The following is a 13,848-nucleotide window of genomic DNA, read 5'->3' as shown; positions in this document are numbered from 1 at the left end:
ACATGATGTGAGTGCACATGCGTACGTGACAGTGTGAGTGCACGTGCGTACGTGACGGTGTGAGTGCACGTGCATCCATGACGGTGTGAGTGCACTTGTGACAGTGTGAGTGCACGTGCATCCATGATGGTGTGAGTGCACGTGTGTACATGATGGTGTGTGTGAGTGCACGTGTGTACATGGTGTGTGTGAGTGCACATGTGTACATGACAGTGTGAGTGCACGTGTGTACATGACAGTGTGAGTGCACGTGTGTACATGGTGTGAGTGCATGTGTGTCCATGATGGTGTGAGTGCACATGTGTATATGATTGCACGTGTGTCCATGATGGTGTGAGTGCACATGTGTATATGATTGCACGTGTGTCCATGATGGTGTGAGTGCACGTGTGTACATGATTGCACGTGTCCATGACAGTGTGAGTGCATGTGTGTCCATGATGGTGTGAGTGCATGTTACATGATAGTGTGCGTGAGTGCACGTGTGTACATGGTGTGAGTGCACATTACATGATGGTGTGTGTGTGCACATGTGTACATGACAGTTTGAGGGCACATGTGTACATGATGGTGTGAGTGCATGTGTGTCCATGACACTGTGAGTGCAGATGTGTCCATGATGGTGTGAGTGCATGTGTGTACATGACTGTGGGTGAGTGCATGTGTACATGACAGTGCACATATGTGTACGTGTGTGGATGTGTGTACATGATGTGTGTACATGTACTTGACTGTGTATGTGCCATGTGTACATGACAGTGTTCTACGTGTACATGGTGTGTGAGTGCACATGTACATGACGGTGTGTGTGCCATGTGTACATGATGGTGTGAGTGCACGTGTGCATGGTGTATGTGTGAGTGGATGTGTACATGAAAGTGTGTGCCATGTGTACATGACGGTGTTTGTGAGTGCCCATGTACATGATGGTGTGTGAGTGCAGGTGTACATGACTGTGTGCCATGTGTACATGATGGTGTGAGTGCACGTGTACATGACGGTGTGAGTGCATGTGTACATGACCTTGTGCCATGTGTACATGATGGTGTGTGCATGAGTCCACATGTACATGACGGTGTGTGTGCCATGTGTACATGATAGTGAGTGCATGTGTACATGACAGCATGTGTGAATGCACATGTACATGACGTGTGCCATGTGTGCATGATGGTGTGAGTGCACGTGTACATGAAGGTGTGTGTGCCATGTGTACATGATGGTGTGTGTGAGTGCATGTGTACATGATTGTGTGAGTGCACATGTACATGAAGGTATGTGTGCCATGTGTACGTGATGGTGTGAGTGCCATGTGTATGTGATGGTGTGAGTGCCATGTGTATGTGACGATGTGTGTGAGTGCATGTGTACATGACGGTGTGAATGCTCTGTGTACATGACAGTGTGAGTGCACATGTGTATGTGAAAGTGTATTACGTGCATATGTGTACATATAACTGCACATGCATGCATAACTGTGTGTGCATGTGTGTACATAAAAATGCATGTGGCTGTGCACATGTGTGTATGTAACGGTGTCTTTGCACATGTGTATATATGATCGTGTTGTGCACGTGCCTGTGTGGTAATGACCATGGTGAGGCCAGGGGCTCTGGTGGCATGCCGGGGTCTTCAGGCTGGCATGGGGTGGGGTGGAGTGGAAGCGGCTGGTGTCCAGCTCTTGTCGCCAGGAACCCCCTTGCTGTGTGGAGACAGCTGGAAGGCTAGAGCACAGGGGCTCCAGGTGGCCATGCTTAGCAGGACATGAGGGCTGAGGGTTAGGGATGTGCTGCATGGCCACCCTGTCGTGTGATGGGTGCCCTCTGCTGTGGGTGTGAAGCCCACAGAGCGTGTGGCCAGGGACACGTACTTAATGGGAAGAGGTGCACTCGGGTGGAGAATGGAAAGCTGTTCTGAGTGAGACGGTTCCTGTCCGGTGTGTGAGTCGGGCCGAGCCCGGAGGTGGCTGAGGTGGGCCCTCCCCGGCCCGTATCCCAGGGCGTCACAGCGCGAATGCCGGTCCGGCGTGTCCGGTGTGTGAGTCGGGCTGAGTCTGGAGGTGGCTGAGGTGGGCCCTCCCCATCCGCGTCCCAGGGTGTCACAGAGCAAATGCTGGTCCAGATTTTCCGTTTGTGGCAGTCGCGACTTGAGAAAATTAAAGGTGATTTTGTGCATTTTAGAGCATTTAGGTCCAAGGCTCAGGCGGTGCTAAGCAGGTTTCTAGTACTGCAGATGTCTGGTGGAATGTTCTGGAATTGCACTGGGGCTGGGCAGTGCTCCCTCGGGGACTGGCCCCAGCACCTAGTGCCCCAATCTTTGTGACAGTTGGGAGCCCCCAGGAGGACAGTTTTGTCCCCTCCAAGCACAGCGTGGGGCTGCAGGCAGTGCAGACTTTGGAGCCCAGGCCGCTCACGTGTGTGCCTGCCATGTATCCAGCTGAGTGGACCCTGTCGACCCTCGGGAACAGGATCCGTGTTCTCAACAGACAAGACCATGGATCAGCAAGCAGCTGGTCGGAGATCCTCGCTGGGTGGGATCAGGGCCCTGAGCAGAGGGGCTGGCCGCACTCGTGTGGAGGGGCAGGGTTGCCACTGCATGGAGAACTTGGAGGGGGGCCACAGAGCCCTGAGTGCCAGGAGGAGCCAGACTGGCCGGGACTCGGGGAAGAGCGTTGGGGGAACGGGCTCACCCAGACCCCTGGTCAGAGCGAGCTTGGCTGTGGCTGGGCTGAGTCCCTCGGGGCAGGGAAGAGCGTTGGGGGAACGGCTCACCCAGATCCCTGGTCAGAGCGAGCTTGGCTGTGGCTGGGCTGAGTCCCTCGGGGCAGGCCTGGGAGGGAGTTAGTTCGATTCATAGGAGGTCCTGAGAATAGGAGGTCCTGAGATAGAAGGGGCCTGGGAGGGTGCGTTCTCCAGCTGTCTCTTCTCCTAACCAGGGCTCCAGCCCCACATTCTTGCTGACGCGTGGCTCGCCAGGCCCCTCAAGTGGTCTCCCTTGGCAGCTCTCAGGGAGAGTTCAGAAATGCCTCCAGAGATCCTGGGGCCAGAGTCAGGGGTGCCAGCCCCACAGCACCCCCCGCTCCCCTTTCCTATCCCCAGCTGTCTCTTCACGGGCCTAGACTGGAGGTCAAGGGCTGCCCGAGTCCTGCAGGGCCTGAGGCAAGCGTGGGCTGTGCTGGGTGCACTAAGTGGGGGCCTCCAGTGGGCGCTGCAGAGCCCAGAGCTTTCCCTGGTAGTGATGGCCACGGGGCCGCCGCGTGGCACAGCCTTTCCTGAGGGCTTGAGCCCCAACCGGAAGGCAGCCTCGCAGGCGGGCGCACAGCCCATGGGGCCTCGGCGCTGTGGGGAGGGTGCACAGGCAAGCCCAGCTCTGGCGTGTGTGCTCCAGGGCCTCACCTGCAGCTCCCGGTGGCTGTGGCTGTTGGCTGCAGTGACTTGATTGCTTGTTAATTGCTCATTAATTGGGTAATTGGTGTTTGAAGCCTAAACACTCATAAAAGCTGAATTTGCTGAGTAAGCAAGCATGGCATTTTTCAGGACCCGCCGCCCGATTATTTTGTGTAACCAGGTGCAAGGGTACCTCCACTTCCCAGGACAGCGAGAGGAACTCTGGTAGGCCTCAGTGCGGCGGGGCCCTGAGCAGAGGGTGAGCGTGGCCTCCGCGGCTTCTGCCACAGATTCAGAGCCTGGATTCAGGACTCAGAATCCACCCAGCCCCACCGCCAGGCTGCACCCTGGTGGCTCCCATGCACTCGGTCCTCAGTGTCCCCACCGGGCAGCAGGTGGGTCTGTGGCAACTTGCGAGTGAGCCCAGTATGAGCCACATCCCCACACATTGCCCAGCCCCCACCCCTTGGACCCCACAGCAGCTCCTTCCAGGCACCCGCTCTTCCAGTCTCCAGAGAAGAAAGGCCCGGGGAACGGGCGGGAGGCGTCAATGCCAGGATCAAGGTCAGGGAGGGAGGAGCTGGCTGTCAGGTGGGCCAGGAAGCCCCAGCCCCATGCTCCGGCCCACCCAGTCCTGCCCTCCAGCCTCATGCCCACCCAGTCCAGTCTCCCAGCTCCGTTCCCCCACCCACCCAGTCCTGCCTTCCAGCCCCCACCCACCCAGTCCTGCCCCCCAGCCCTCTCTCAGTTGACCCCAGGTCCCTCCCGCCAGGTGCCGCCTTCCCTTAGCCTTGGGCCCCATTCCCTGTGGGTCACCCTGAGAATGTGCTCAGCTGGTCCTGGCCACCTACCCACTCTGGTCCCTGGCACACCTCCGTCTGGCCTGGTGCAGCAGCAGAGCCCAGCCCCACACTGTCTCCTGCACCCAACCCTGCCAGAATGGAGGCCAGACATCCCCTCTCAGTGGGCTCCACATGCCCCCTGACCCGCGTACCACGCACTGTCCCTGCCGGCCATCCTGTGGGCTTCCGAGCCACCTGCAGTGTATGTGGTGCCTGCTCTGGGCTCACCACATCAGCACTTGGAAAAAGGCTCCAGGGCAAGCCCACTGTTCGCTGTACCTGCCTCACCCAGGGGGGGATGCTCCCCGATGTCAGGAGAGCTCCTGGCCTCACACCTATGGCCCCACAAGCCCAGATCCCCAGCTCTGAGTCCTTGGCTCAGCTCCAGGCCCTTGCTGAGTGACCATGCAGCTGAAGAAAGTGCTTTTCCTCTGAACCTCTACTTCCTCACCTATGAAATGGGCTGATACTGCTGTGACCCTGGGGGCACAGCCCCACACCACACCCCTACCCCGAGGCACATCAGGAGCAAATCCACTCAATGGGCCCCACCCATCCCATTCCATGCCAGTACTGTGGGAGGCCAAAGGCACCTCACCCTCAAGTGCCAGAGTTGGGCCCTGCGGCTCCAGGCTCCAGTACCCACACCCGTAACCCCCTGCCTACGAGGAGCCAGCAGCCCCCCAGTGGTCACGCACCCCCCACCTCGGAGGTAGCTGCCTGGCTGCGTGGGGTGAGTGCACATGTGCCCCCCACCTGGCCGCGCCCCGCCCCCCCCAGGCAGCCCAGTTCTGCCCGTGGAGGGGAAGGGAAGTGGAGCCCGCGCTGAGCCCGCATGGTGCAGGAGTACGGATTCACAGGACTGAGGCAGCCGAAAGGGGCTTTCCAATGATGAGACGTTTCACACAGTGTGAAGCTCAACTCGAAACCTTCCCAGCTGCTCCTAGCCCTGGGGGCCACCGGCACCGCGCCAACCCCTGCCCCTTATTTCAGCCAAATCACTTGATTGGAATACATTCTGTATCCCGCCCGAGTGTGCAGCCCAAATGAAGGCGGGCCCCTTGGCACTGCCATCTGGGAAGATGGGGTCCCACAGGGCAGGGCACGGGGCGCACAGCCACTCATGCTCCTGCCCCATCCCTTCCAGAGCTGCTCCCCCGACCGCCCTGAGCCATCCAGGGAACTGGAGTTTCCAGGCTGCAGGTTCAGACAGAATAGATCAAGCAAGCGAGCCGCCGTCTGCCCCACAAGGGCCCAGCACAGGCGGCACAGGTGGCCCTTTTCCCCACTCAGTGGCATGCGGCTCTGTGGCAGGTCCTGAGGTGCCCACATGCCACATACAGACATTGGGACACGTGGCAGGACACTGAGGGCAGAAGCCACCAAGGGCAGGATGACCAGATGGTACAGGGAGGGGTCGGGAACTGGCACACGCAGGATGCACCATGGCACACGTGCACACGGCAGATGCTCCTCGTGTCCCCGGGTAGCTGGGTGTGCACACACGGCTTACCAGGGCCCATGGAGGACACGTGTGCACACTCAGGCCGCACACACTCAGCCAGGTGGGGCTTCTGTACCGGCATTCCCAGCAGCTTGGCCTCTCACTGACGCTCAGGCCAGGCCTTTCCACTCCGTCCCGCCCACGCCTTGCCACTGTTCGAGGCACCTCGGGTCGGTGCAGGCGCCCATGTTGTGGGGGCATTTTTTCTGCCGGTGAGGAGGGGTCAGGGCCCCCTGCCCCAGGTAGTTGTGTTCAGGAACCTTCATGCAGTGCCTCGGGGCAGAAACCTGGCCCTCACTGGCCCTGCCGGAGCAGCCTTGGCCCTGCCTCAGCCTCTCTCCCACCCACTGGGCCCAGGCAGCTCGCCTGGATGAGAAGCCGGGGAGGTGGAAGCAGAGGCTGGCAGTGTTTCCAGCACCTTCGTCCAGTGCAGGGCCCAGACCCTCCCCAGGACAGCCCCTTGGCCCCTCTGTCTCCTGTCTCCTCCCCATCCTGCCTGGTCGGGGCCCAGACACCGAGGGACCCCTGGGAGCAGCGACCTCAACGCAGGGTCCCTGCTCATGAATTTTTCATGCCTTTGTTTGAGCAGTGGGATCAGACGGCCCCTGAGCGCAGCGAAGCCGTAATTAACGCTCGCGCTGAGAAGGGAAGGCGTCCTTTGCTGCTTAATAGCCGTGCTGATTGGTGTCTCCCCGTGTGCGGGGCTGACAGGCAGCCCCGACCCCAGCCCGTAGCCGCCCAGGGTCTGGAAGGGGTGCAGGGAGGCCTGGGTGATGGGGGCCAAGCTCGCTCCAGGCTCTTCGGGTAGCAGCGGTGCACTGCCAACTGGCAGGGCCCATGCCTGGCTGTGGGGTGGGCTCAGATGCCTCTGAGGGATGGGGGAAGGGGGAGAGGTTGGTGGCAGTGGTGGTGACAGTGACAGTGAAGATGACACTGATGGCAGCTCCCATTTATGAAGCCTGGATGCCAGCAGCTGCTGTCCCGAGCCTGCCACGCATGTTGCCGCCTCCAACTCAGAAGCCCCATGAAGGTGCCGCTGTCTCTGCAGATGAGGAAACCGAGGCTTGGAGAAGTGAAGAGACCTCTGCCACGGTGTCCAGTGTCCATGAAGCAGTGGGGCCAGGACCCTCCCAGACCGGGTTCCGCGAGGCAGTGGGGCCAGGACCAGCCCCCAGACCAGGTTCCACGAAGCAGTGGAGCCAGGACCGGCCCAGACCGGGTTCCGCGAAGCAGTGGGGCCAGGACCGGCCCAGACCGGGCTCCAGGGTACACGTTAACTCTGGGCTATGCCCAGCATTCGACACCCCAGGGCCGGGGCCCAGAAGCTGGGGGAGGTGTCAGGAGCCCACAGGGAGCTGGCAGGCGGGGATGCAGTTTCCTGTTTTCAGCAGGAAGCAGCTGTTGGTGCTCATGAGAAGTCTCCAGGTGTTCAAATGTTGGCAGCCAATTTTTAAAAAATAAATCAGGCCAAACCAAACCAGTTTGTGGCTTTAAAAGCCACGTCTCAAGGCCATTGTCCACCCACGGGTGAGGGTCTGGGAAGGCCGCTAATTAAAAGCCATGTCTCGAGGCCGTTGTCCACCCACATGTGAGGGTCTGGGAAGGCCGTTAATGGAGCCTGGAGGTGCTAGGCATCCCCACCTCACAGCCACATCTGTGAATATGGTGATACGCAGTGGTCCCTGGGGTGGTCGAGGAACCCACTGTCATGGAGGAAGAAACAGGTGCCTGAGCTTCTCAGTCCCACCGCAGCTCTCACACCCAGCTTGGGATAGAGGTGGGGCAGATAGAGCTGCCCAGGGCCTGGGGGAGCTGAGCTGTGGGCTTAGGGTGGGGAGCCCTGGCTCACACCTGGCCTCTGACCCTCGCTGCTGAGTGGTCTGGAACCCCTGGCAGGTGCCTCCCTCTGGCTGCCCCACACCTTAGGCATGAGGGCCAGAGCCCTGGGCAGGAGGAAGGAAGGGAGTCCAGTGTTTCGGGGGCAGAGGCTGTCCCCATGGCCACTCACCAGAATCACCCGACTGCTACTTCCCATCCCAGGCACCCGGGTTTAAGTGGTCTAGGGGCCCCGAGCCTTGGCACAGTTTAAAACCGGACTGACTGAGGGCATGGGTGGAGAGAACAAGCACTGACAAGTGGTCTCGAGGGCCATTATTGGATGGTGAGGCCAGACAGACTCAGAGGGGCCTTGTGCTGGCAGACCATGGTACAGGGAGCTGCTGCCTGCTGGCTGCCGTTGGAGCTCAGGACGAGTAGAGAAGGAAAGACTAGGCCGGGCGCGGTGGCTCAAGCCTGTAATCCCAGCACTTTGGGAGGCCGAGACGGGCGGATCACGAGGTCAGGAGATCGAGACCATCCTGGCTAACACGGTGAAACCCCGTCTCTACTAAAAAATACAAAAAAGTAGCCGGGTGAGGTGGCGGGCGCCTGTAGTCCCAGCTACTCGGGAGGCTGAGGCAGGAGAATGGCGTAAACCTGGGAGGCGGAGCTTGCAGTGAGCTGGGATCCGGCCACTGCACCCCAGCCTGGGCGGCAGAGCAAGACTCCGTCTCAAAAAAAAAAAGAGAAGGAAAGACTTGATGTCAGGGTCTCCTTGTGGCTGCAGGAGGGCTCACCTTTCCAGCCTTGGCCGTCAGGATCATAGACAAGCATGAGCACTGCCAGGGCTGACAGACTCTAAAACTCCCAGACTAAGACTTCATCTACTCCAGGGGAGAGGGCATCTTCTCGGTCTTGGCTTTGTGGGCAGACGATGATGGTGACGATGATGGTGATGGTGACAATGATGGTGATGGTGATGGTGACGGTGGTGAGGATGGTGATGATGATAGTGAGGATGGTGACAATGGTGATGGTGGTGAGGATGGTGACGATGGTGAGGATAGTGACGGTGACGGTGAGGATGGTGACAATGATGGTTGACAATGGTGAGGATGGTGACGGTGACAATGATGGTAATGAGGATGAGGGTGATGTGATGGTGACTGGTGAAGATGGTGGTGAGGATGATGTGATGGTAATGATGGTGATCATGGTGATGGTGGTGAAGATAATTGTGATGGTAGTGCTGTTGAGGATGGTGACACGATGACGATCGTGATGATAATGGTGGTGGTAATGAGGATGGTGATGGTGGTGGTGTGAAGATGGTGATGACAGTGGTGATGGTGATAGTTGTGACAATGGTGATAGTGATTATGGTGATGGTGATGGTGAGGATGGTGGTGATGGTGATGGTGAGGATGGTGGTGATGGTGGTGATGAGAGTAATGGTGATGGCAACGAGGATGATGATGGTGGTGATGATACCGTCGTATGTGTGTAATGTACTATATATCAAGCACTGCCTTAGTGTTTTGCACATATTCACTTATTTAAGTCACACAATAACCCGCTGAGCTGTAAGGGAGAACCCTGTAAGTTGTTCCTATTTACAGAAGCATAAACTGAGACACAGAGAGCTCAAGGCCTTGCCCAGTGTGGGGCAGTGAAGCATGGAGCCAGCGTCTTCTTTGGAGCCTGAGTCTTGGCCTCCTGACCATGCCCAGCATGTCCCTTTGGGGCCTGGGGTCTGTCCTCTGCCCCCAGGCATTCCTGCCTATCCCAAACCCACACAGGGTGATGTTCCCTGGGCCACTGAGCCCAGCCCCAGCCCCATGAAAGGTCGCCTCACTCAGGCAGCTCCCAAGAGACAGATGTGTCTCTCCTTTTCCTCCTTGCCCTGATTAATTGCCTCATTCCATGCCGACTCCACTGCAGTTAAACATTAATTCAGTAGGACTTAATAACATGAATTAATTCACGCCCCGCCTGCGCCTGTCTGACAATGCCGTGCTGTTTGGTTAATTAGAGGATTCATGCACTTGCTGGAAAGCTTGTTGGAAAGCACCCCTCACTGCCTCCTTGCTGTTGGATACATTAAACCCTCGCCTGTGCGGTCAGCCTGGCTGGGTCCAGTCACAGACCTGAAACCCATGGGGAGATCTGTAACTAGGTGTGGGCTTGTGGGAGCTGCTGGCTCCAGCCCATGGGTCTCAGGGCCAACCCAGGCTTAAGCAGGGATCTGGGTGCAGGGACAAGAGCAGAGGCCAGACTGGGCAGGTGGCCCCTAGGCCACGGGTGCACCCGTGTGGCCCCAGGTGTCAAGCTGCTCTCAAGTCCTGATTGGCCGAAACCCGACAGTCTGGTGGGATTGCCGTTTCCAAGTTGAAGGCTCTGCAGCGCAAATTAAGCAGGGAGAGGCCTTCCTGGGGTCCCCAGAAGTCCCATTGTGAGGTCAGAGGGCACCTGACGCCCCCATAGGCCTCCGAATGCTGGAGGGGCTGCCTCCTGTCCCGCCTCCAGGACCCACTCCCTCTCTGCCCTCCCCAGGCTCCCCGTGTGCAGAGGGCACCCTCGGCACAGTCTTGGCTCCTGCTTTGCCCTCTTCTGGCCCTCTCAGCCCTGGCGTGTTCTGGCATGTTCTGGCATGTTCCGGCATGTTCCTCCCCTCCCCTGCGCTCCCTGCAGGAGCTTGTGTGCCTGGTCTGGGCCTTCCCCTGCCCCACCTCCTGGTCTTTGCTTGCTTTGCTCCTGGCTGAGCCTGGGCAGTTCCATTTCATACTTTCCTCAGCAGACACCAAGGCCCGCCCATATCACAGCAGGGGAGATGGAGGCCTCCAGGGGCCCAGGGCCACCAGCAAAGCTGGTCCACATGTCGGGGTCCTGTGCCCAGCCCTTGGCAAGCTCCGCACCTGCAGCCTCCGGGGCGGGACGGGCCTGGTTCTGACTTGGAGCCCTCAGTACTTGTGTGGTGGGCCCGGCTGGACGGGTGCGGGTGGGACTGAGGCCCTTCTCCTCTGCCTCTCATCCTAAAGGCCAGACCAAGGGAGACCCTAGGAGAGGGCTTGGCCATGGCGGAAAGGCCACACCAGGAGGGACCCTAGGAGAGGGCTTGGCCACGGTTGTGTAGCCAGAAGAGGCTCCCACCTTCCTCTCTGTGTGGGAAAGAACACGCGCCGTGGGGGTCCTGGCCCAGCCCACCAGGGCAGCGCACAGCCGGACAGACAGCCTGGGGGAGCCTGTCAGCCTCAGGAGACCCCCCCACAGGCCCACCCCAGCTGCTCGGGGTCCCACCAGTAGGAGTCACCTGGAGTGTGACTTGTCACGCGCTGGGAGCGGCCCTTTCTGGCTGCAGAGTGTCTGCTAAAGCGCGTTTCACACCATGCCGTGAACTCCGTCACCAAAAACTCTGCAGCTGCAGCTGGACATGGAGGGCGGCCATGCGTTCGATGACCTGCATTAATCCAGGGGGCTCCACACAGGGGGGTGCCGCCCACACGTCAGGCACTCGCCACCCTCCATGCACTGGGGGGTTTATCTTCCACCATGTCATTCGTTCGACGTGAATACCTCATAATTGCAGTTGTCAGGAAGGGATTTTTCCTCTTTTGATTCTTTTAGGGGACACTGCAGTCAGTGTGTTCTTGGTAAAGCTCTGCTCACTGAAAATGGAAAGCGGATTTTTTTTCGGGATTATCACACCCCCACCCTAACCAGCCAAACTGACAGACGGTGCTGGCATCCAGTGTCTAACCCTGAGCGGCTGTGACCCTCTGTGCGCTGCCAGCCCCTCCCCAGCCCCCGGCTGTCCTGACCCCAAAGGCTCCCAGGCTCTGCCCACCATGAGGAGCTGGGGTGCCTGGATCTCCCAGCCCATGTGGTGCCATCGATCCCCTCGGGGGTCACTGGGGACAGTAGGGCTGTCCTGGGCCAGAGGCTGCCCTCCTTCCTGGCTGTGCGGAAGGCTCTGGCTGGCCTGGGATGGGGGTCTTCATGGCCGCCCTGCTTTGAGGGTCTGACCAGTGAGGGCTCCTCTCAGGCTGCAGGGCCGGTCTTGTCCCCACCGCTGGTGAGTTGGCCTGGCTGTGCCCCATTGTCCATCGCACCCAAGGGGGCTGTGATCCAGGTCTGTCTGGTGCAGCGCCGGGCCCTGGCCCACGTTCCTCCTAACTGCCCCGACCACCAGGGCCTGCTGGCACCTCCCGCTCCTGGCAGCAGCCAGGGCGCCCCCCCCCCCCGTGCCCCTGCAGCCTGGCTGCTACCATGCCCCGAGCGGGTGACACCAGTTGGTGTGGCTCTGACTCACTTCTGTCTCTCTGTTCCTGCAGTGCGACAGCGAGAGCGGCCCAGACGACAAGGTAAGCCCAGCGTCTTCCTCCTGGGCTCGGCTGACGGCCCTGCCCTCCCCTGCTGACTCTGGCCCTGCGAGGTGGGCCCTGGAGACCAGGCAGAAGGTCGGGCACTGGGGGGATCCCCCTGCCCGGTGGGTGCAGGGAGCTTGTGGCCTCCCAGTTGTGGTGGTGTTGGGGGGTGCTGGCCTCTCCTGGCTGTGGAAGAGCCTGTCCAGGGCTGGGGCCAGTACCATGGCTGGTGGGACACAGGCCCAGGTGGGCATCCGTGCTGCCCCAGCCAGGAGGGTGCCCTGGGCAGGGCTGCCATGGGGTCGGGCACACCAGCTCCAGCTCCTGGGCAGCAGAGGGCAGCTGGGCCCGTGCCCCGGGACTGGCCCCGTCAGTCCTGAGGGAGCAGGGGCAGAGCCCAGCCCCCACCTTAAACCCAGTAGCCCCCAGAACCAGGCGGTAGGTGCCCAGCCTATGACCACATCACAGTCCCCCTCAGTGTGCAGGAGCAACACAGTCCCCACTAGTGCAGGATTCCTGCAGCCTGAGCCAGGAATGAAGTCCCTGGAGCAGCCCCTGAGCCGTGTCCCCTCAGAGCCTCGAAGCAGCCTCCATGGGGCTCTCCTTCTGCCCCAGGGCAGCTCCCAGGCCCGGGCCTGCCCCACTTATCCCAAAGCCTCTCAGGGAGGAACCGTCACCTCCTGTGGCCGAGGAGCATCGGGCCCAGGAGGGTGAGGAGGCCGGGCACGCGGCGTGAGGCCCTGGCCCGTCACCACTGCGCCTCACTGTCCCCCTGTGACTGCCAAGGGCCACTCAGGGACACCTGGATAGGGGTGAGGGCCTTGTCAGGTGTGCCAGGGAAGTGGACACCCCGGCCTCAGAGACGGCCCTGCAGAGGCCCAAGGTGGACTGCATGTGTGCGACGATTCTCACTTGGGCCAGGGAGACACTGCCCTGGGTTTCCAGGCAGGCTTTTATGAATGGAACAGTTCCACGAGGGGTCTGCACGGGGGTTAGGGGACGCCCACAGTGGCCTGTGTCCCGGCAGGAGCTGTCTGGGCTGTGGGGTCTCACAGTTGAGGGCCCGGTGGGGGTCCAGATATTGGAGCCAGAGCGGCGGTGGCTGGGAGAGGAAAGCTGGGTGGTTCAGTTGGTGATGCCCCAAGAAGTCAAGGTAAGTCGCCACGGAAGCCAGAGGCTGGGCTGTGCTGGCTCCTTCGGTGGCTGCGGCCTGGGCTCTAGGGCAGGCGCCATGTGGGCCGCGGTGTCGGGCTCAGCCACGTCTGGGGCTCCAGCTTCCTGGGCTGCTTCCAGCCACGGTGTTCCTGCGCCACGCACCTCTCCTCGCCCGTCCATGGATGGACAGTGTTGGGGACGTGTCCTGGTGGTCACAAAGCCCACACGAGTGGCCTCACCCGGGACCCTGCGTGGCTCCGCGTGGCCCTCAGCCCCTGCCTACAGCGCCTGTGCTCAAACCCAGACAGGCCTAACATTTCACCGGAGTGACGTTCGTCCTGATCTCAGGAATGAAATGAGGTCACGGGCACCTGGGAAAGAGCCGCTCACCCCCTCCCCACCTCCTTTCATTTAAAAGCAGTTTTTGGGGAAGACACTCCACAGCCAAGGGCTGCTCTGAGGAAGGCAGGAAGGAGAGGATTTCTGGAGCCTGGGGCCTGCTGGGGGCTCCCTCTCCCCTCCTCGCCTGCCTTACAGAGGTGAGGCAAAGCCACCTGCGGCCCGGAGGCCAGGTCCACGTGGAGTAGGTGATGCTGGCGGGGAAGGCTGATGGCCACCCCTGTAACCGCACACCCTCAGTGTCCAGCAACCAAGGGTAACGCCAGCCTCTGAGACCTGACCGGTGTCTGTGCAGGCTGTGCCTGCAGTGATGCGGCCCCTGCCCGGGCCTGGGCTGGAGGCCGAGGGGTCCATGGGAGAGCACGGGCTGAAAGAGGGTTCTA

General features: G+C 60.3%; 1 protein-coding gene across 18 annotated transcripts in view; it reads left to right on the top strand.

Moving 5' to 3' along the window:
* Positions 1-13,848, top strand: part of LOC105490587 (fibrosin like 1) — a 96,460-nt gene that overhangs the window by 46,384 nt on the left and 36,228 nt on the right. For 10 of the 18 annotated variants that reach the window (XM_071070738.1, XM_071070732.1, XM_071070734.1 and 7 more), the window contains one exon: positions 11,879-12,004. In XM_071070738.1, coding sequence (XP_070926839.1) covers positions 11,879-12,004 — 126 coding nt within the window. The remainder of the gene's footprint in view (positions 1-11,878; positions 12,005-13,848) is intronic. The other 8 variants (XM_071070743.1, XM_071070744.1, XM_071070741.1 and 5 more) reach the window with 1 other exon arrangement.

The sequence above is a fragment of the Macaca nemestrina genome, chromosome 10 (genome assembly GCF_043159975.1).
Source record: "Macaca nemestrina isolate mMacNem1 chromosome 10, mMacNem.hap1, whole genome shotgun sequence".
NCBI lineage: Eukaryota > Metazoa > Chordata > Mammalia > Primates > Cercopithecidae > Macaca > Macaca nemestrina.
Note: the sequence above shows the minus strand (reverse complement) of the source record. Positions and strands in the feature narration are given on the sequence as shown.